A 22,703-nucleotide genomic window follows, 5' to 3' on the forward strand; every position below is an offset into this window, starting at 1 on the left:
GATAATGCAGAGAGCTGGCATGAGGAAGGAAAACGCGTATTTTTTCCTTGCTTTACTTGCTGTCTGAAAGTGTGAGGAAACTGAATTATACCTTTCAGCATGACAGTGAGGAATATGGGGAGATATCCTGATACTATTTCCTGATTACCTGTAACATTGCCTGTCTCTTTCTAAAATTATCCTACTAGAGGCAGGAAATATCAGGTCTATTAGTGAAACGACTCTCCAGCTATTAGTTTTTAGAGCTTTAAATAGTCTTATCTCAATGGACGTGTTTGCCCTGTGGTTCATCTATCACCCCTAAAATGTTTTATCAGCACCTGAAAAATATCAATAGGAAGAATAACCTCAAATGTTACCTATTGATGAAGGAGCTTTCAGATACAGAATTTATTTTTTTAAAAAAGGTCTTTTTAAGAGCAGATATTATTTGCTGGCTTTCCAACCCCATTTCATAGCTCCCACAGCACCACTTCTATCAATAGTCCTCACCAGCAAAGAAAGGAAATCACGACAGATTAAAAGAAAACTATGTTAATGGGCAGCAAATCAATGTCCATTCAGCCCCAGACATTTGTGAAAATAAAGGGTTATGAAGAATTATTGCCAGGTACTAGCAGCATGAAGGCCTTTTGTGGCATCTTTTGTCTTTAACGGATAGTTATTAAGGGTCTGACAAGAGCTCTCTCAGCATCAGAAGCCAGAAATAAGTCAAAGTTATAATGTCGTAAGATGCTGCATTTTTTTGTAAATTTTTTACTACTTGACACACTGAGATTGCAAGTTTCTTTGTTTTTTTTTTCCTTTAAAAAAATGCTGTTTCTAGTTTGAAAATGTGTGTGTGCTATGTTGAGGTCTAATGGAGAGGAGATGGAGACAAGGGATGGGGCGCGGTGGGTTTTTTCTTTGTCAGCTCTTTACTGCTTATTTTCTTCACACGACCTCAGAATAGGAGCTTTCAGAGTAGGTGAATGTGTGCCCAGTTTGGACTAAGGGACTATAAGGCATTATTTTTAGTGAATCAAAAACCAGAAAAGGAGAATTAAGCTCAACAAGGTGAATTTTTATTTTCCGGAGCCTTTCAGAGACTAGCCTCACCACCAGAAAATAACTGTTGAGTCAGTTGTAGTGGACGTCGAAGGTTTCTTACTTGTATGTTTTACAGTATATTTGCCACTTTTATGTCTTTCAGTGTTAAAATTGGTGGCTGAATGTCTTGTTAGCTTTGAGTGAGCCAGTTGTGTTCTTCTGCTGAAAGAAACCTGTTACGAGTTATGAAGCAGGGACTGAAAATATTGTCTCAGAGAAGAAGAAAAATAAACCCTTTTTGAAAATTGCACGAACGATATCATAAACAGCTGCTTGCTGGCTCCAGTCTAACATTCCCAGGGAGGGCCTTTAATCTCTGATGTATTTCACAGTTTTTCTTTGGATGTGAAACTGCCATTTAAAAAAAAAACAAAAAAACATTACTTTGGTGAAACTGTACAGGTTTTATTTACAGGGAGCAAGGGGCCACAAACGTACCTTCCTGTTATGAACTCTGCAAGGGACGCGTTGCTCTTGGAAGCTCGGTGTTCATGATGGACACTTAGTGAGGCTTCATTTCCAGGTGTGATGAAACCCATGGTCAGTGACTTACAGCATGGTTAGCGCTAAGTGCTTTGGGACCGAAAACAGCTCAGCAGATGGCTGTGGCTATTACAGACAGCGGTGGAGAGGATGGAGAGTGGGGAAAGAGGGCACAGAAGGTGTTACAAGGCGACATTCCCTCTGATTCATGAACCTGCTAAGCCCCAAACTGCAAGGAAATGAAGAATGAGCTGTGGTTGTTGTGGAATTTATGTGTTAGAGCTACCTCTAATTAAACCAGATTATCAATTATGTGGCAAACCTGATTTTGCTTTTCAGTTCTCTCTGAAAAATTATGTTAACGTGTAGGAAATTCTGTCTTTAGTATCCTTGCTGTTGTTTAAACCTAACCTTTCTCTGCTAATTGAGGAGCAAGCATGGTCACCAGTAAGATGTGCATGGTGGGAGACAGCAAACCAGGAACAAGAAGCAACAGGAGCAGGTTGCTGTGGGATCTTCACACACCAGGATCACTGTCATGGTTTGCAGTTAAATCTAGAGGGTGCTCTGTGCTTATAATCTGAGCTTCTCTTTTGCTGATGTTGAAATACTGGATGTGCTCTGCATTTCCCAGCCAGCCAAGGTCCCATGTACGGAGGGGTCTTTCCTGTAAATGGTGGGGTTTTTTGTTTTGTTTTGTTTTGTTTTTGGTGCATAAATGATTAACAGCTAAATCAATTGTGTCAAAGTTTGAGCAAGCTGTGTCACATAAGCTTGGATTTAGTCCAGGGCAAAGTCATTTGAAACAAAAAAAATAAAGCCAAAAAAGGCAAACAAAAAGCTTTGCACAGACTAAGCCGTCTTTCCAAACAGTTTGTCCTCCATTTTTAGAGGGCAGTTAATCACTGACTGTTCAGTAACATCAGATTAAAAAACTGGTTTTCTGAAATACAGTCTTTTTATTCGGAGCAGGTACCTACAAGGAATCGGTTAATGTGCTTCTCCGTGTTAAATTGTTATCATCAAGCTGCAAACTAGAAGGATGCAGCAGCCAGTAGCTGATTTTGCAGAGACATGGCTCCACAGTCAGAGTAATGTCATTTGTAAGGTAACTATGACACATTAAGTGGTATAGCACTTGGCCAGGTAATGACACTGAACTTGTCAGGTTTGTTTTGTATTAGTGAATATGATTAATTTTATATATAGCATCCATCAGTTCTGTAATGAGGGAATTAAAATGTATTTATTCTTTGTATCATCAAAGCACTCAGAGACTTATCCTAGGGTGAGACACTGTGCTGCAAAAAGCTGTGGTTGCACACAGAGTGAGACTGCATCTGTTCAAAGAACCTCTGTTTGTCCAGCAAGAAAAAGGGTGGGAAAACACAATGATATTCATCATTTTGTACAGGGGAACACAAATTCAGGGAACTTTTATTCCTCTAACATGCTCCTTGTAGGTTAAGACTAAATAGGAAAATGAAGGAAAAGACTGTTGTGTCTTAGGAAGCAAAAAGCCATTAGGCTACGTCAACAGGTAACTGAAGAGTAGTTCTGCAAGGTTTTGAAGATCCCGGTCTGCCTTTGGAAGCTCAGCTGAACTGATGGGAATCAGCCCTTGGTAATTCCTGTGCCCCTGTTAGGACCATTTAAAAGAGAGAATGACTTAATAGCTAGACAATACCTAGATGTTTATTTTGATACTCTCACAGGTCTTTTTCATGGGCTCAAGACTTTGGGGCTGGGGCTTTTCCCCCTGGTGAGAGGCAGCAAAGGGCACTTGGGGATGAAGGGTTTCCCTGAGCCATCGGAACGGCTGCTTGAACCTTGTGCCTGAGCTCCCTCTGGAAGGCTGACATGAAAAGCAGAAATAAATAAATGATTTTGCAGTCTGTTCCTAGAAAGCTGACTTTAGTTTACTTATTGCTTCCCTGTTGCCAAGACTTTCGTTTGTTAAAATATTCATTTATTTCTCCATCTCTTGAAAGGAGGGTTACAAATGCAAGCGTAAATCACTTCTGGACAGATCTTTGCTTCCTTCCCACTTGCCTCCAGAAAGCTGTGTACTAACAATTGCAACATTTGCCTTGTGAATCTGCCAGGTGGTGGGTCATCTGCTGTTTACAGTGTGGAAAAACGGCCCGGTAATTTATCTTTTTCTACTTGAACCATTCTCAACCGTCCCAACCGGCAGACGGAATGGGAACGGTGATGGTTTCGAATCACTGATGGTACCTCAGAGTGATGAGCACATCACGCGCCATGTTTGCTCCATACCCCATCAGAGCGTTGCTGCTTTATGCTGTGTTCGACATCCTCACCCTTCATTGCGTTGGGTAAGTGAATGTTTCTCTAGTCATGTCCATGGGGTGATATGATAAAGAGGAAAATTCCATATGGATTCTCTGGTTTCACATTCTATACCACATAATTGGTGTCTTGAGTGATTTCTGTATTTCTAATGAATAGCGAAAGACGTTGGTTTGAAGTTAACGTGGTGCAAAGTGTCTGCCTTTAGAAAAGTAATCCTGTTTGATAAATCTGATAGGACTAATTGCCATGGTTGCATTGTAATGTGGAATTCTGCTTGTGACGGGCAGCCTCCTCCCGTGCTAGTGGCCCAACAGTGCGCTGGAAGAACAGGGTTTTGTTTTCTTTGAGTACGTAAATGGCAAGAATCTGACAGATAGTTTTTCTTTCTCTACTAGTTTAATAGATTTTGCTCTTTCAGAGGACTACGGTCAATCAGTGACTAATCTTTCCAGTCTAACTACATTTTTCCACTGTTCTCTGAACTTTGAGCTCTGATTTCATGTCTCAGCGAGCTGATGAGTTTTTGTAATTCCTTTGTTTCGTGTGATTTTTAATATGCAGTAATGGGAGCCCCTTACCAGGCACTAAATCATACTATTGCTTGTCTTGGTGGAGGAATTGGGAACACCACTGTGGTAGTTTACTTGTCAAACTGGGTATGAAAAGAAACTAATTGTCAATGTTTTACTAAAGCTTCCTGCTTAGATTAGGTGCTACAGGGAAGCATTTGTCTGGGATGAGGATTTAAGCAGAAATACTGAATCTTTCAAAAGAATAGGCAGCATTTTAGCTGTGGCATCGTGGAAGCCTTGGAGACAGTTGTCACGTGAGGGAGCGAGGGAAGGGCTGGGGTGAAAAGTGAAGGCTCACACTGGGGGTTCAAGTTCGTTACTGGGATGAAACGGATTAAAAGGTTAATGACCCTCTGTTGTGAACCAAGAATTGAGTCCAAGACTATTGGTTTTAGCCAGCTTGAGAAAAAATAGCCTGCTTGGCAAAAGGAGGCACCTAAGCTTGCTTTTCAAAAATGCTGAATGTTTGCCAGCCCTTAGCATTGTGGCTGGTGTTTGTCATGGAGGCGTCTGACCTTGGAGCTGTTTGGCATGTATGGCAGCAAATGCTGCCTGTCCAGCAAGCAGCAGGGAGCAGTGAGACAAGGGCAGCACTAAGGGTGCGGATTTTACTGCTGCCCACTTTGATGGGTTATTTAGTGAGGCTTGCATAGTTTGAGATGATGCCGGGTTGGTGGGACAAGGGTTAAGTTTCCCATGTTGGCTGGATAAACCTATGTTCTCCAGACTTACTTCATGGTGGTCGTGTAGAGGACTGGGCCTACTCTTGAACACTGAACAGTGGACCAAGTTTCCTACAGAACTAATGCCAGTATGAGATGAGTATGGAAATCTAGAGGTTGAATGATTTGGTGAGGTCTAAAAAGCATTAGGTCTTGTTGGTGTGTAGTTTTTTATGGTTACAAACCAAGTTGCTCTGTCCTTGCCGCTTGGTCATTTCACATGATGAAGCACTTGTGTTGTTGAATGCAGTGGTGAAAAGGAGACCCTCAACCTCAGCAGCAAGAGCGTGGCCAATGGCAGACGTGTCCGGTCCGTGAGCACCTCGCCACAGCCCCGCGACTGCCTGCTCTCCGCCTGGTCCTCGTGGAGCCACTGCGATTCCTGTCAAAAGAAAAGGGTGAATGTTTGTGGTCTACGCATGAAGTCTGAGAAATCGGGAGGCGGGCCCTCCTCCAAGCCTTGTATTTTTTGTGCATGGGGTTGGGCAAACAGTGGGGAGTTGCTGAGGAAGGCCCTGTACAGGTGGTGCTGTTGGCTTTTGCTTTCAGGTGGCTTTAGCGCTTCAACTCTTCACTCCCAGTAATGTCAGTGGTTTCCAGGCTGCCTTGCTGCCCTGAGAAGGTGTAAGCCCAGACTTAGTGAAAACACAGGCAGGAAGCCTGGGCTTTGCAGGAACTTTCCAACACAGTCCACTTCTTCCAGCATCTGCGCGAGGCACCATCTCCACTAATGATCCCCCATGGGACCTGGAGACACTCAGTGCCTCTCAGGATTAAGATGCTTTTTCTTGTCTGCCGGTGAGCATTTTCTACCCGAGAAGCCCCATCAAATGAAAGTAATGATCTTAGTAGTGTGAAGAGCAAAATCCCCATTGCTAGCGGGACCTCTGCTAATGAGTTGGAGAAGCTGTTCCCAGGCTTAAATGGGAATAACCAGCGATTGGAGTTGGGAAGAGTGAAGCTTTGTATCAAAGAGTTAATCTTAAAAGCTGGGAAGAAAAGGAGGGCTAACATATTGGACAGAGTAATTGACTGCTTCACAGCAGTGTTGTGGGCGGAAAAAAATCCCTAATGATACAGAGGGCCAAGTAAATACACTGACAGAAAATAACAAGGGATGTCGTTACCAGCACTAATTGAATGAGAGGAGATGTAACTGAATCCTTCCTTACTCTTGCAAATGCCTGCACTACCTTGTCAGGCTCATTTAAACAAACTGTCAAAGAAAAGCAAACTTCCATTCATCCCTTCCAAGCCTCAGTCCTTCCTTAGTAAAATTAAAACTGCCACAGATCAGGAACCTTTGAAATGGGCCACGTTACCAGCATCACACTTCTTTGCTGACATGTTTTTTATATGACAGTGTTCTTAGATCAGATCTCCCCAAGACAAAGTTTGTTTTTTAACTAGGCAAGCGTGAAATTCACAATTTTGGTGCACTTGAGTCAATATTTTTTATTTCATCACAGTACAGATTTGCCCGCCTGGAACAACCTTCTCAGTTCAATGGAGATCCGTGTGATTACCCTGACAAAGAAACTGAAGACTGTGTTACGAATAATCCTTGCAGAAATAAAGTTAGATGTGATGGGTTTGTGTGCGCAGTTACAGGTAAGGACTTATGGAGTGAGAAGTGGTGGTGTTTAGGTGACATCTCCGACACCTTCATGCTGAACCTTCTGCTTCTAAAAAAAAGTTTGACGGGCTAAAGAGATGTCAGGGGTTGACTGGCGTCCATCCATGTTCGTGTTGTGTTTGCATCAGTGATTTTGAGTATTAGCCAACATCTGTCAATCTAAAGCATGTCTTTAAAATCTCCAAGTAGGAAATTAAAACCCAGTTTTATCAGTAAAATCTGTAGCACAAGTGGATCTGGCAGCAACAGGAGAACCTCTGCTGGGTGTCCTTGACACATGCCCAGGAGCACCGCAGGTTATGATGGTGGTTCTCATGGCATTTGCCTCCATCCATATCAACAACTAATTAGTCAAGAACACTATAATCAGTGTGGGGAAGCAAGGCAGCAGTTAGCCGTATGCAAAATTTGATCAACCTCTGCTTTGAGTCTGTACCCTGGCAGTGGAGAGGGAAGTATGCAGGGAAGAGCCTACCAGGGCAGGGGGGAGCTGGAGGACAGAGATCACAATTGCTTTCCCTTGCCCTGTTTCCTCTGCTCTATCCCTTTTTATTCTTTTAATTAGGGATTTTTTTAATTCTAGGTTGAACAAGGAATTTTAAGATTTTGAAAGTTGTGAGGATGGAGTTTGGTGGTTGAAAAATCTGAGGTTTTCCATGCAGATAGAGAGGAAATATTTTCCAGCTAGTTTTGAACCATACGTTACAGGAGTTTTTTATTTTGTTTCCAGACTCTGAGTCAGGGACTGTAAATTTGCAAAATAATGGTAAACAGGATAATAGATTGTTGTTTGAGTAATTTACACCTTGCATCCTAGGGAGATGCATTACACGGAGGCTGCTATGTAATGGGGATGATGACTGTGGGGACCAGTCAGATGAAAAAAACTGCAAAAAAGTGTTTAAAAAATGTGACCAGACAATGGAGCAATACTGGGGAATAGAGAACCTGGCAAAAGGGTAAGTCAGTGACTTTCATGAAATGTTTTCTTACTTAAGGGTAAGAATGATCTTTTGCGGCATCAGATAAAAAAATTGAACTGTGTGACTTCAGTAGAGTGACTTCAATCGTCATCTTGGATTGTCTAAAATCTGAACGTGACTGTGGATTTGTATTTTTGCAGAGTGTATTGGTTTTGCGGGGGGTCAGAATTTCTTGGATTTCTTCCATGACAATGAGAGATGGGAGAATTGTCCTTTGCGTGAGTGGGTAGGATTAACCTGCATGTTACCAAGCCCCAAATTTTGGGGGATTCTAATCCACATCTAAGTTTATCCAGCTTTTGCTGGCTAAGACTCTGGTGACTTTTTGTAAGATCAGACTGTGTGAAAAAGAGTCTTTGCTCATTCTGGAGGGGAAAAAAAAAAAAAGAGAGAAGAAAAAATCAAATTGCAAGGAAAAAATTATAATTTCCTCATTATTCTCTGGAGATATGGCTGCTGCATGTCATTGCTAATGCTTTGTATTTCTGAGTTTAATCAAAATTAAAAATAATGTTGGACAATTACAGGAACACGCTTCTCAGCTCTTTGAAGCTACAATTGCTCAGTAATTTGCTTTTAGTGGACTTCCCTTCTCTTCAGATTGTTCTAAAATTAGAGTTAATATTTTAGAGCTTCAGAGCCATTATCATACAAGTCTCTCTCCCCAGAATAAGGAGAGGCAGATCTAACAGAGGCCTGGAACGCTAATAAGGACAAGACATGGACTAATAGCAATTTATCTTTTTTTTCTTTTTTTTAATGAGGTTTCCTCTAATGACTCTTGTTACTGTTTGAGTGTGAGTTTGTAGAGTTGAGTGCCATGTCCTCAGCTGTGTGCCAAGAGGGGGATGTGAGGCTGTCCTGACAGTGAGCAACAAAAAGGGTTGTATTGCAACACATCCCACCAGCAGCAATAGGAAAAGCTATTAAGTCAAATTTAATCACCCCAAATGAAGAGATTTTGCCGTTCTCAGCCAAGTCACTTGACATTTACCTCTAAAGAGATGATATTACTTTGCTGTTATGCTTCATGTACAGGTTAAATATCTTCACAAATGACTTGGAAGGATTAGTTCTTGATCACAGGTATTATGCAGGGGGCTGTTCTCCGCATTATATCGTGGACACGAGATTCAGAAAGCCATACAATGTAGAAAGCTACATACCAGAGGTATGTGTCAAATTCTTCTGCAAGTAAGTATACATACATTCCAATAAATATAGTGTGTAATACTAATAAAGCTTCATTACTAAATCATTTTATAAAGAATTACATCCCATTACAAGTGGGATGAGGCTGAGTTTAGCCCTACTTCTAGAACATCATCATAGCCCATGCACGCTGTGTAATATCCTTGTGCAGAGGAATAGATGACAGTGTTCCCCTGGACCTTGTCATTGCTAAAACTGAGCCCAACCTTCCCAGCACCATGTGTACAAGAGGGTCCTACAGCCAGTGGGCACAGAAAGGTTGATTTTAGATGGAATTGTGGAGAACCTTGAGATGTAACAGCCTACGATGTATTAATAACAGCAGACCATGTTCTTTGTGTGAAGGCAAAGGCACCTAGCTTATTTTTTTGGTTCAACAAAGCTATATTTCAAACATTATATATTTGACCTTAATGCTGTTGATGACATAGTGTGATATTTTTGAGTGTTGCCCATTAGGGAACCCTTTTCTCTTAGTATTTTTACTTTAATTCATGTCTATGTTTGAAATTTCACCTTCTTTGCATATGATTGACGTATTAAGTAGAAGCCTGAGGTCCTTGCAGTATGGAGGAGATAGTAGCTTTCCTGCTGCTGTAAATCAAGTATTCTTGAAGTACCGGTGTTAATAATAATAGTGCTTTGCAATTATACAAGGCTTTTCACCTTCAAAGTGCAAGCATTAATTTACAAGGATATTTGTATCTGTACTCCTTCCCCATGCTTCAGGTATACAATCACTATGCAGGAAATTAAACATGTTGTTTTTTGCTTTCTGTTTAGACCAAAGGCAAATATGAATTTACAATGACTGAATATGACTCCTACTCAAATTATGAAAGCAGTGTCCTGAAGGCGAAAGCTTCACAGTCTAGCTTCAGCTTTGGTATAAAAATACCAAGAGTGTTTGAACTTGGTTACAATTCAAACGACAACAGGTTCAAGAAGTTCATTCAAAGGATGAAAAGATTTTCTTCAACTGTAAGCACTGCTCCACTTAATTCTCTGCTAACGCATCATCTGTATGTGTGTATGTTCGTTTGATCTCCATCATCAGGTCTGGAGCCAGCACTAGGATAAATGAAATCTTTCCTCCTGGATGGATTTTGCAGTTTGTGTTGGCCAAGGGTTTACTAATGTGACAACACCTTTGCGTGTTTTTATAGCACCCAGGAGCTTTTCCATTCACCTATCAGCCAGGAACCAGACTGCCTAACCTCCAAAATCAGCCACAACTGAATGTGGTCCTTCCTCTGTCTTGCTGGGCATCCACATGTGGGTGTTTGTAGTGAAGTCATTTTGAAAAAACGAAACTAAGAAGCAGGTTCAAATGGCCTCCCCTCCATAAAGTGAATTCACTAGTAGGAGCTGTTAAAGTGACACTCCTAACAGGGTCTACACGCTGCTCCCCAGCAATGGGGTGCTGTGTACCTTGCCCTGCCAGATCTTAGCTCTTTCCACTGATGCCGAAGCAGTCTGGCAGATGGGAGGTGAGTGGGTCCAGCCAGCACAATGACTCCTCCAAGGGAATCCATGCAGGTAGAATTGGGGTTTAGCTGATGAACCCAGGAGCCCAGAGTTCTTTCTGCCCTCTGGGTGACTTACAGTGACTGATAGAGAAATCTGGGGTGAAAGAAGGGCAAATCAGATTTTCTGCAGTTTGAGGAATTTCTGCACTTGAACACACAGTCCAGAAGCCTGTCCACGTGTGGATGGCTGTTGTCTGTGCAGTATACTGTGGAGTATCATCTTGCACATGAAGGACCATCCCTCTTATGTGGGTTCAGCAGGGCATGAGCAGTCCCTTTGGTAAGTGATAATGCAAACAGCAAAGCCAAGCTCTTCAACTGTAGGGCTGCCTCAACAGTAATGTAGAACAAAAATCTGCCTTTCATGGGCTTAATTATAGACTAACACACGCCATTTTACTTTGGCTGATGTGATCTGTCTGCTGAGTATGTCATTCACCAGATCAGGACACACATGACACAAAGTTTGGCTGGCACAGTTCACTGCCAGTTGTGTCTGCGGAGATTTGGTTGCAGCTGTGATCGGATGCACGCTTTGAGCTGGCTGGAGATGCTTTAATCTATAGCTCCTATGACTGCTTTATGAGATTCAGTCTGAGGTAGTGTGCACCATCATTTGAATTATTTTTTTCATCTATTATTACTGTAAACGAACCTAGCTCTTGTCAGTGGTTTAATGGTATCACTGATCTATGTTTACCCCCTCAGTAAAAAGTGCACTGAGGAAATGCAGAGTATTCCTTGTTGCTATTAAACTTGCATTTTCTTCCTGAAAAGAGGCATTTCCCATTACAAGATCAGAGGTATGTAAGAAGCATTTGCAATAGATATCCATAAAAAAAAAAAAACAATGCTAAGTCTTTATTTCTATATTGAACCTCCCCTGACGTGCTTGTCCTTCTGGCACAAACAACTGGACACTAAATCCTTTGGACCTGGCAAAAGACCTCTTCTGTTCCTGATTTTTATGCCAGAGGGGGGAGATGTAATATATACCTGTGTACACATACCTATACAGGTATACATAAATACATGTGTGTGTTTGTGTTTTCCTGTTTCGTTTGAGTTTTGGTAATGGTATCTTCTGTGGAATATAAATTTGGATCAGAGAGGGAGTTACCATTTCACCTATAAAACATCATGATTTCAGATGTCAAAATTTTTCAGGAGAGAGATTGTGAAAGACAAAGGGTGGCTGATACTATTAGTGGTAGAGCAGTCTCATGGGATGCTGCAGAACAGAGCCTGGAACTTGGCTGTCATGGCCTTAGCCATCATCTAACCTGCAATCACCGTCTCTCATTCTTTCTGTAATACTGGTCAGACTCCTGATTTTCAGAAACTTTACTACTAAAAGGTTTGGTTTTGCTGAATTAAAAGATTACCAGTTGCAAACTGTTAACCTGATGAATCCTGACCAGCATTAATTGTTTAATGGCAAATAACCACACATGGTCGTAAGAATGACATCCCTCAATTCTGGATTCTCTCTTGTTTCTGCATTTCACATAGTCCAGCAAATTCATCCATGCCCGTTCTGAGCTGGCTGTTGCCGTTTATAAGCTGAAACCCCGAGCCCTGATGCTGCATTATGAGTTCCTGCAGAGACTCCGTCAGCTCCCGTCTGAGTACAGCTACGGGGAGTACCGAGAGCTCTACAGAGACTACGGGACCCACTACATCACAGAGGCCACCGTTGGTGGCATCTACGAATATACTTTAGTCATGAACAGCGAGGAGCTCCAAAAGGCAGGTATGTGCATCTGATGGTCATGAAAAAGCTTTGGGGCCAACTTTTTGGTGGGTACCCAGTGATGGTTCAGGTCTGAGGTCAGGAAAGGGAAATGGTGGAAGAAGGAGTCGGCAACATCTCCAACAAAGCCTGCAGGAAATATGGAAGTAGAAGGGCTTTATGGCAGTGAATAAAGAGCCTGGTTTTCAAGGTATGCTCAGCATCATGGGCTTCATCTAGTTCTGAAACTGTGAGTGCTGCCAGTTCACAAGAAAAGGCCCTGTAGCAAGGATTTTAGATGACACATTTTGGAGGCTGACAAGATGTTGAGATGAATGAGAATTGTATAGCTTAACTCTTTCGTTAGCTCTGAAAACCTGCATCCAAGTTCTTTTTTCCATCACCTTTCAAATGACAGCTCTGAAACACCTTTAGCCTCGAGAGCTTTTCCAGCACATAGGAAACAGTAAATAATTTGCTGGGTGACTCTTGTACCTGACATTGCTCTTGCTCTTTGACTCTAGCTTCCTTTTTTGCAAGAAATGATGATTGTTGTGTAGGATAGAGCAAGCCGTGTGACATTAATCAATAGCTGCACTCTCTTATTTATTCATTGGCATGGGAGTGAGTAACTGCCTTCACTGTCTATTTGTGAAAGCATTTAGTGGACTCTGCTGTGTGCAGTCTGTTTGCTCTCTGCTGTCTAGGAAGTTGCTTATTCTGGATTCAGATACAGCCCGGAGGGACAGGGTTTAGATTCAGATTTCAGATATTCAGAACATTAACGCTGCCCAGTTTCTCAGCTGTTGGTGTGAGCCCATCACAAGCCACCTTTCTTTGAACTAATGTGTATTATTGTTTCCATCAAAATGTGACCTGTCAGTGTCTGCTGACCTAGATCAGGATCCTGCAATCACACCAACATTTTCACACTCTCCCTGGTACTGAGCTGGGCTGTAAGTTCTCAGTGGTGTTTGGTGGGTCTAGTCTGAGAATTCAGATTTTTCCCTTCAGGTCTGCCATTGTTAGTACTGCCTGTGCTGGAAATCAAATCTTTTGCAGATCTAGTATCACATGCCATTTCACATGGTTGCTAATTGCACTGTTCTCACGTATAATCCAATATGCCAGATGTGGCTGTGGTTTATTATTTGATGCTTTCTGTGTGAAACATGGCAGGAGAGAGGTCTGGATTGTGCTATTCAAGGATGTCATAAAATACTGGTTACTGCCTTCAGGTGCATATGGATTATGAACATGCATAGGGACCATCCTGCATCAACCCAAAATTCTGTGCATCCTCTTTTCTGATCTAGAAAGTGGCCAATTTCAGATGTATGAGAAGAGCATAGGAACGGGACAGCCATACAGGCGATACTTGCATTGTGAGCTCATGTAAACGTTTGTTTCATCAAGACATGAGTTTAACTAAAAAAGTAAAGAATTCAGGGAAATGTGAGGGATTACGACAAAAATGCAGGCAAAGAAAAGAGATACTTGAGTATCATATCTGATGTTTCACCATGATAACTGCTTAAATATTCTTGAGTGTCAGGACAGCAAGGAGTTTGGATAAGGATTTTGGTGAAGAACATATGAAGCATTTGTAGATTTTTAGGGCAAATTCTTCTATGCTATAGTAAGGCTTCATGGAGAAACTTCCATGAAACAATTAAGGCTCTTACTGCAGCTAAGAGTTGGAGAAGTGAGCTGGCAAAGGGAGGAAAAGCTGCTTAATCTATTGTTCTTAAAAAGCCCGCCTTCTGATGATGGGGAGGGGTGGTGGGTAGTCCTTTGTCAAAAAAGTTTGGTGTTTATGTCACAAACCAGGCTCCCACCCATTATAGTTCCATTGTACCCAGAACAGATGAGATGGTTATGAAAAACCTCTTCCAGCATTTGCCTTGCATTTGCACTTGGTTTCAGAGTTCTGTGTAACGTAGAGATTTCACTTCATATAGATCTGTTGAATATCCCAAAAAAAGGCTTCTTCATCTCATCTCCTTTTTTCCCCAAAGAAATAATATTTATCACCTCCCATGTTCTGTGTTTATGGACATAAATCATCAAACAATTGTACTAAAACACTACAATTTTTTTTTTTTTGTGCGTATTTAAGGTTATTCTCTGAGTGATGTCCAGAAATGTGCACAACGTGGTTTTAACATTGGTGGAAGTATTTATGGCGTCTACCTGGGTCTTGGAATAACTGAAGCAGGCTGTAAATCCCTTTTAAAAGAGATTGGAGGTAAGCATGAAATGCTTCTGCCATTTAATTTCTAGCCTTTGTCATAGTGAAAAGAAGATTTTTTGATCTTGCCTGCCTGAAACATTTCCCTACCCATTCACAACTGTTCTTGAGTCTGCTGGCTAACCCCAACCAGGCCTAGCAGAGCTGTAGATGTCTCAAAGCTTGCTTTTTTGCAAGATTTTCTTTGCTGGGTAAGGAGGACATTGTTGCTCAGTGTCCCAGGTAAAGGCAGGGACAGATCAATCACTACCCACCTGGCTGGTGCTGTGTTCCATATCCACTCAGCTCTCAGCAGAGCAGCCCAGCATGCCACTTTTTGCACCCAAAAAAAGCCTAAATGGGAAAAGCAGGGAGGTGAGGGTGCTGTGGGAGCCTTAGGGGACATACGGGATGTTGGGGTGTTGCAGTGGAAGGAGGGCGCACCTGAAAATGTGTGGAGGAGAACAGGCGACATTCATGGTGGTGAGGAGCTTCAGGCTGTGGAAAGACCTACAAGCTCATAACCATAGGGGAGAAAATTAGGGGGAGAGATACAGGGTATCATAAACAGGGGTGTTTTGTTGTGAGCTTATATTTCATCTGCACTCCTCAAAGACGTACCTGAGCAGAGCTGGCCACTTTCTGAATGTATTTATTTTTGCAGACAGCACCTCCAAAAAACAGTACGTGGAAGATTTCATCGTCCTTGTACGTGGCGGAGCAAGTGAGCACATCACCACGTTGGCTTACAAAGACCTGCCGACGGCTGCGCTCATGCAGGAGTGGGGAGATGCTGTACAGTACAACCCTGAAATCATAAAGCTAAAGGTACCGTACCCATTGCTTTGTTCAGCCTCACTTAGCTGAAAACTCTGTATTTAAATTAACAGGATTTTAAAAATTAAAAAAAAAAAGGAAATTTCTAGGGCAAATAATAGACCTGTATTTTGCAACATGGTTCCTCTAAGACTGGGTATTCAGAAAATCAAAGGTGTGATGTGTTAAGAAGAGTGGCGTGGTTGGAAGTACATGAGTTAAACAGCTTTCCCCCTTCTAACTTTGCTGTGCACATGTGATCACTTGCTGCCTACCAAGCAGATCAGACTATCCACCTTGTTTTATCAGATATTTTTACTTATCAAAATATATCTGGCAGCATCTATTTCATAAGGACTTCTTTTTCTTGAAATTTCTCTTGTCTTCCTTGAACACCAGTGACTATTTAGCAACAATTCTCTCTGGTTCAGAAGGTCAAGAGGTTCATCATACATCCCTGGGTGTTTATGCAGCAGAGTTAAACATCAAAAGTATGAGTTCAGTTTTGAAGAGTCAAGGTTTTTTGATCCTGAAGAGTTTTAGAAATGCAAGGTGCTGTTAAAGTAAAAACTGAGCAGATGTGTGTAGCAATTCTGCCTCATCGTTTTTAAGGTCGAAATAAGTTCACTCTGGGTGAATAGTACAAAGGTGCAAGAGAGCATCCTTTTAAACAGGAGTTTGGACTGATAGTGGTAGAAGTTGATTTTATTATTGTATAATTGGCTTTAATTGTGAAAATTAGTTTTAGGCAAAAATATTTGTATTTGTAAAAGGTACTTGTATCTTATTGAAAATTCTGACTTTTCTTTAAAATAAAAATTAAAAAAGATATGAAGCAAAGCAAAAATCAGTCATTATGTCACAAGAATCTTAGAACAGCCCCTTGTGTGCTGGGGATGGACCTTCCAGAAATGCACTGGAAGGTCTCTGGGCAGGAGACAACATCACTGCAACCCTCTGTACAGAAAACTCTCTCAGAAGAAATTGCAACTTTCTTTGTCTTGCCTGGCATCACTGACCAGGCTGCCCAGTGAAAAACCCCAGACGGATGAAATTTGGATTTGGTATATATAATCCTTCATTTCCATACCAATATTCCTGTGGGCCTTGAAGATCAAAAGTACCAGCAGAGTGTGACTAAATGTCAACCCAAGAATGCTTAGTTAGGGAAAACTGAAGCAAATCAGTTCATAAATCATCTGCTGAAGGGGCTTGGCAGGTCGCTCTTAGTGTATTTCCTCATTTGTATGATCTGAATTCAAAAAGCAAAGTATGGATCAGAGATAATTGATGAAGAGTGGATGTACATCAGCAGGAAATGAGCATTTTTTAATTGAAACATTCTTGTATTTCTTGTAGCTTGAGCCTGTGATAGTAGGAGGGTGATCTTTCATTCATACTGTATTGCCGTGGCCTGTATGGCAGGCATCTCTGTAGCAAGGATGGGAATGTGGGATAAATCTTCTGGTGACACACGTCAGTGTCATCCCACTGGCATTAGTGGGTGACTGGCAATATTGAGACCACACTTTAACTTTTGCTTGTTCTCAGGAAAAAAAACAAATGAGCTATTCAAAGTCAGCTTGGTCCTTAGTGCACGTTCACAGTGTTGTAACCCCCTTATCTTCTCCCACCCACCTCATCTGCGGATGAAGATCACAATCCTCTCATTCTGAAGGCAGTGGAAACCCTTATCTTGGCTTCATAAAGAGTGAAATCAGCTTTGAAGTGCAGAAGTGGTTAAGGTGCGAGCGCAGTTGTGAATGTCTGTGACCATAGGCTGCGCTGTGTGGCTGGAAAATGAATGAAGGAGATTTTTGTGGGTGGGGTTTTGGGGGATTTCTTTAAAATCGGAGTAAGAGAGAACTCAGGAAACCTAAGTTTGAGCAAGTCTGATCTAAAAATGTCAGTATCAGGAAAAGGATTTAATGAAACTTCTGTGAAACTTTGCCTGCTTGTCAGCTCATGGTTTCGCTGTTGTATTTCGTTATGCCCTTGCAACTGCTTTGGTGTTATAAAGCATGGGGAGGATCTCTATATGTATTCCATACTTCGCTGCCTTGTTGTTCACGAGATTTAAGGCAATACTATTGGAAAACTTGGAGCCTGTACCACAAGGCCTTCATTTCCCTGTCTGGCTGCGCTCCCACCAAGCCCAGCAATGCTCACACCATCTTGAACTGGGAAACAAATGCACTTTTCTCCTTCCCTTTAGGCAGAGCCGCTGTATCAGCTGGTGACTCCAGCTGACTTTGCTAATGCAATCACGATAAAAGAAAATCTGCAACGAGCTCTTGAGGAGTTTCAGCTGGAGACCAGTTCTTGCCGCTGTGCTCCCTGCCATAGCAATGGCATCCCCTTTCTGCAAGGTAGGAGGATTTTTGCACCACTTTTGTGCCCTTTTAAGAGAAGTGGGCTGGGAATTTGTGAGGAATGAGGAAGCTTGGCAAGTAATCTGCAATCTGCTCTTTAGTTTCTCCTGTCATTTGTTTTTTCAGGTAATTTTTTTGTTTTAAGTTGGTCTGTTTGTAGAGTGCCACAGGTAAGTAAAGACAGTAAAGTCAAGGCACACGTCTTTTTAATGGGAGTGACCATCTGTATCAGTTTCATGTTGTTCATTCTCAGTTATGCATTTAAAAAAAAAGAAAAAAACCTTGACATTTTTAAGTCTCCTTTGCTTTTAAGATTACTTCCATCCTCCCAGAGAAGTGACTACTGTCTCAGCATTAATTAGTGCTTGTAAAAGTGTTTTGAAGATGAAAAGCACCATATAAGTGCCAAGCACAGTTATCACCGTCACCACCCCCATTTCTAATAAAAGCTGTCCTCCTTTGTAAGCAGGCTGTGATTTAAAAATGAAGGGGAAAAATAATCAAATTGAATGAAAACTGCACTGCCTAAACACGTATATATGATGTGATGAGAGCTTCTAACAAAAGGACCATTTTGTCAAGTGCCCAATTCCAATCTGCATCTGCAGAAGTCCTGATGAGAATCGTTATCATTTAAATGTATCTAATGCAGAAACAATCGCTTCAGGTATCAGCTAGTTGATTGTAGCACTTAAAGGATTGGTCTCATGATGACCCTTGTTTAAATAACTTTTTAGGAGCTGAGTCAAGTTAGCATTTCATTTAGAATCTTCTCAACAAGAGGTTTTAAATGACCGTTTATCTTCCTAAGTGGGAGCTCTCCTCTCATCCCACTGCAGTCCCGGGCAGCTGGCTTGCAGTTAGGTGGACTTTTGCTTGGCCACAAAGCCAGCTGGGATGCTCCTGTCCCAGGTACTCATTCCCAATGCTGCAGTCTGCTCCCTCTCAGCTCTACCAAGATACCTATTTTGGAGAGGTGCAGGGGCACTCTGTGGTACCCCACAGTGCTGAATTACTGTAGCTGAGGTTGAGCTTTAGTGCAGTGGCAGGAACAAATGCCTGGGGAGGTGAGAGGGGCAGCAGGGTGGTCACAGCTCCCCAGCTTCATTGCTATTTTATACTTTCACCATCAGAGAAAAATGCTGATATCATTTCACTTGCTGTCCTTTCCTCGCAGAAGATGAAGCACTGAGAAGAAATGGGTATCTGCAGGGAAATGTGACTTGATGGCTCTAAACCCACCATCTCCACTTCCTTTCAGGAACCAAGTGTGAATGTTTGTGTCCCCTTGGCTACAGCGGCATGGCCTGTGAGATCAGCAAGAGGAAAGGTAGGAGGGACCCCAAGGCCGATGGCAGTCCCAGCAGTATTTCGGAATGTCCAGGGGTAGGGAGTGATGCCCACTGCTGGCTGTCCCCACTCTGTCCAGCCCAAGGGGTTTGGGTCCTGCAAAGGGACAGATACACTTTGCCTCCCCTCTTCTAAATTTCTTGGCACTCATGAGGGGGTGGCTTTACTTTTGCAGTTCAAAGCTGCATAAATGTACCTTGCAATTATATCAAAATACAAACTCCTACCTAATTTATGATCCATGACAAGCCTCAGGTCTCTTCTAACAGCTCTGTTTCCTAAGTTTTCCCTTTGATACAGCCAGCATGTTGCAAACTGTTTTCCCCCAGATATACTATCATGCATTTTAATCTTAAAATCTTATTATGTTGCTTTGAAGCATTTACTAATGCTTCTTGGTCATTTTGGATCACTGCTGTCTCCTGACTGATGTTCTTAACTCCTTCTAGTTTAGAATGATCTGTGAATTTAATCGTTTTGTTTACTTCTTCCAGCTCATTAATTTAGATGCTAAATAACACCAGTTATCAGGCACCCAGAGCTCTGGCACCATCCCACAATTTGATGCACTGCATTTATCATTGCACTTTGTTTACAGTCTTTTATCCAGTTCTCATTCTGCATTACTGTGTTCTAGCCAAGCCAGGGTGAAATACATTTAAAACCAAGATTTCACTGAGCAGAGGGTCAATTTTGTAGGTGTTTCTAAGGAAGTCCATGGAGCCTTAATTTGTGGAGTCGCACCCTGTTCCAGTCTGCTTACTACACCTGTAATTGCATCCGACCCTCCCAAAGACTCACATCCATCCACCTGTCAACATGTAACTTCCTTCTCACTCCCCTTTCTTTCTTTTATGTATTGCCTTTGTGTTCGGCTCCATGATTCTCAGGATTTTGAATTTATGTCACTCACATGTTCAGGGTCCAGAAGAAACAATGTAATAGGAAAAGCAATGGATAGAAAGCTGAATATTCAAGCTGTTGTTCATTGGAGAAGAACATGTTAACATTTCCTCTAGCACCTCAAAATGTGACTGACAAGAATTTAATTGCCGTTTTTCTTACCTAGGCTTGGACTATGTCAGAAACACTCTACAAACAAATATAATGCTAATTGATTTTTTTCCTTGTCCTTGCTGCATAAAGTGTAGTTTGAACAAACAGCAGAATGCTGAGCAGAAAGTTAACATCTTTAAAACAATTGCTCGTTGTTAATGATTCAAGTATATATATTGTGGACAGGGGCAGAGCTGTTTGTATTTAAATATGATTCGTGGAAGCTGACAGCTTTTCCCATGGAAAGAGCTGCTTTATTCTGACAGTCCTTTCTGGCTTTGGGTTTTTTCCAGATGCTGCTGTTAATGGAAACTGGGGTTGCTGGGCCAGCTGGTCTCCATGTTCAGGAGGTCAACGAACAAGGAGACGACAGTGCAACAACGCTGCACCGCATAATGGTGGTTCCTCATGCTCAGGGCCAGATGCCGAGACAGTTACTTGCTAGAGGGAATTGTTAAGAACTCACACAAAACTGATGAGCAGTTTGCAGACTGAGTGGGAGGAGGCAACCTGACTGTTTTGTTGACTTTGCTCTGCCTGTGGGTCTCCAAGTGCATTGAAGTTGGAAACATTTCAGAAGGCGCTGGGAGCTGAGTTTGTGTTGTGAATCCCACCTTCAGACATGCTTTGCAATTGTCCCATGGGATCACTTGTGTTTACTGTTCTTAATATTTTGTCTTCTCTGTCTTTATTGTAATGGGCTAACTGATACAAGCTTTATCTCCTGCCTAATTTGGTAGCTGCTTGATTTAAATTTTACTGTCCTGTTTTTGGAGGTTTCTTTGAGATAAGAAAAGACTGATCTTACATGCACCAGAGTATGCCCTGTTATGTAGCTTCTGTGAAGACAACTGTGTCATGTGGAGCAAAATACAGCATATTAAATTCTAAATCGTGATGAACACAGTAGTATCTAATGCAACATTTAAAGCCACTGTGCCTCGCTATCCCAGTTTCCCAAGTTATTGTATTTAACTTTGGTTGTCTGTCATATTAGAAATTGTCTTGAAGGAGTGAAAACTGAATTGTGAAGAACAGTCTGGTGACAGCAAAGCATTGTTAGACTATATAGCAGTTGTACTCCTAGCACAGCGATGTGCTTCCTCACGTGCATTTCTGAGGTAGAACAGATACAGAGAGTATCAGGTATGCCCCAATGCTCCACATCCTTGGTAAGGGGAGGGAATTACAGAGGGATGCTACTGGGAAAGCAGCTGCTGCTCCTTTGGCTGCTTGGGGATGTTGGAAGGTGGGAGAGATGTCTACACTTGCAGGAGACACTGAACCTCTGCTGGAGCAGGATAAGCAGCCAGCTTTTCTGTAACGCTTTGTCATGAACAGAGTGAAGAAAACATTTTGGAACAAACTTCTTCGCACATCCCCCGAGGTCTTCTGCACTTCATAGTTGTCTCTGCGCCAAACAGGCTCCAGTTCATCAGTTTGATCCTGTGCATGTCTGTATTGCAGCAGCTACACTGCTAGTCCACTCAGGTTAGGACATCTGAGATGGAGAGAGTTTGCTATAAAAACAAACAAACAAAACAAAACGTAAACAAACAAAACACACAAAGCAAAATTAATGTTTTGTCCTTCATTACCACTCCTGGAGCCATGCATTGCAATCCAGGTCAAACAAGGTCTGCATCATTTCATGACTGACCTGAGCAGGATCATTCCAGGGACTTGCCTCCTACAGCTTCGTTGGTTGTTAATGATTTTTGCAAAGACATTTGGTGGGCCATGATGTAAAATAACCAGCAATATCTTCACTCCAGGAAAATGTTTCCATTGATACAGCATTGTTCAAAAGTATTTTGAGTCTTCTAACATCTCCAAGGTCAAACACTCTTCTGAGGGTTTTCAGCAATGCTGGTGATGATGGGTTGGTATCACCAGTTTCTCTCCTTTCAGACTGACGTTGTCTAAATGTAATTCTTGTAAGAACAGCTCAGGCTCTCTGACATCTGAACAATGGAACATGCATTTAGTTGTAGCCTTCTTGCCGCCTCCGCACTTACCGACAAGGTTTCTGTGACAGCTTTAAGAAAGGAAGAGCACATTGCATATGTAAAGAAGAGTGCTCTGTACTCATTATGGGCTTCGTAATTGAGCTGCCAACCCAAAACATTTCTGTTATCCACTGTGCAACTGTGATATCTTTTGTGTGATAGAAATTTGCCAAGGACACTGTAGAAGATCTGCAGCAGAGGATGTTGATTATGGTTCATGGGTGCCTGTGAGGACATGTACTGCAGTGCAGTTGCCTGCCCTTCTTGAGAAGCATCGATGTAATCTCATTAAGGAGCTTTCTTATATAAATCAAGTGGCTTTTGTAAATTTGACCACCTTTCCTGATTATCAACCTGGAGTAAGCACTCTGACACATAACTGTGGTGCGTCTGTCAACTGCTGTGGCAAACAAAGCCAAATACAGCAAACTGAATTTGGGTTGTTGTTCCTGGATCAGAAAAGCACAGATTTTTTGAAGTGGCGGTGTCCTAGTTTGCGTACTTGGGGTTTATTTTGGAGGAAGAAAGGAGAAATTTGACAATATTCAAGATCAGCGGGATAGCCTAGCTGAAGTATGATTTCAGTAGTGGTTGAA

General features: G+C 42.0%; 1 protein-coding gene across 3 annotated transcripts; it reads left to right on the plus strand.

Annotated features, from left to right (window-relative positions):
* Positions 1-927: 927 nt before the first annotated feature.
* C8B (complement C8 beta chain) lies at positions 928-22,435 on the plus strand. 3 transcript variants are annotated; one of them, XM_005498892.4, is made up of 12 exons: positions 929-3,911; positions 5,433-5,580; positions 6,652-6,793; positions 7,636-7,777; positions 8,840-8,972; positions 9,797-9,994; positions 12,055-12,295; positions 14,394-14,522; positions 15,169-15,332; positions 17,536-17,689; positions 18,954-19,022; positions 20,392-22,435. In XM_005498892.4, the coding sequence occupies exons 1-12, from the start codon at positions 3,820-3,822 to the stop codon at positions 20,541-20,543; spliced, it is 1,764 nt and encodes a 587-aa protein (XP_005498949.2). In that variant the 5' UTR covers positions 929-3,819; the 3' UTR covers positions 20,544-22,435. The 3 variants fall into 3 exon arrangements, with proteins under 3 accessions (XP_064927031.1, XP_005498949.2, XP_064927030.1); XM_065070959.1 differs by lacking the exon at positions 20,392-22,435 and having other exon boundaries at positions 928-3,911; positions 18,870-19,009; XM_065070958.1 differs by lacking the exon at positions 5,433-5,580.
* The last annotated feature ends 268 nt before the right edge of the window (positions 22,436-22,703 follow it).

This window comes from Columba livia, chromosome 8 (assembly GCF_036013475.1).
Source record: "Columba livia isolate bColLiv1 breed racing homer chromosome 8, bColLiv1.pat.W.v2, whole genome shotgun sequence".
NCBI lineage: Eukaryota > Metazoa > Chordata > Aves > Columbiformes > Columbidae > Columba > Columba livia.

What these genes read in the sequence shown, in the direction of transcription:
- C8B (XM_005498892.4), top strand. Translation starts at nt 3,820, where the DNA reads ATGAGCACATCACGCGCCATGTTTGCTCCATACCCCATCAGAGCGTTG. An exon ending in ATAGAGAACCTGGCAAAAGG is followed by an intron (nt 7,778 to 8,839) that starts GTAAGTCAGTGA and finishes CTTCATGTACAG; the next exon opens with GTTAAATATCTTCACAAATG. An exon ending in CGAGGAGCTCCAAAAGGCAG is followed by an intron (nt 12,296 to 14,393) that starts GTATGTGCATCT and finishes TGCGTATTTAAG; the next exon opens with GTTATTCTCTGAGTGATGTC.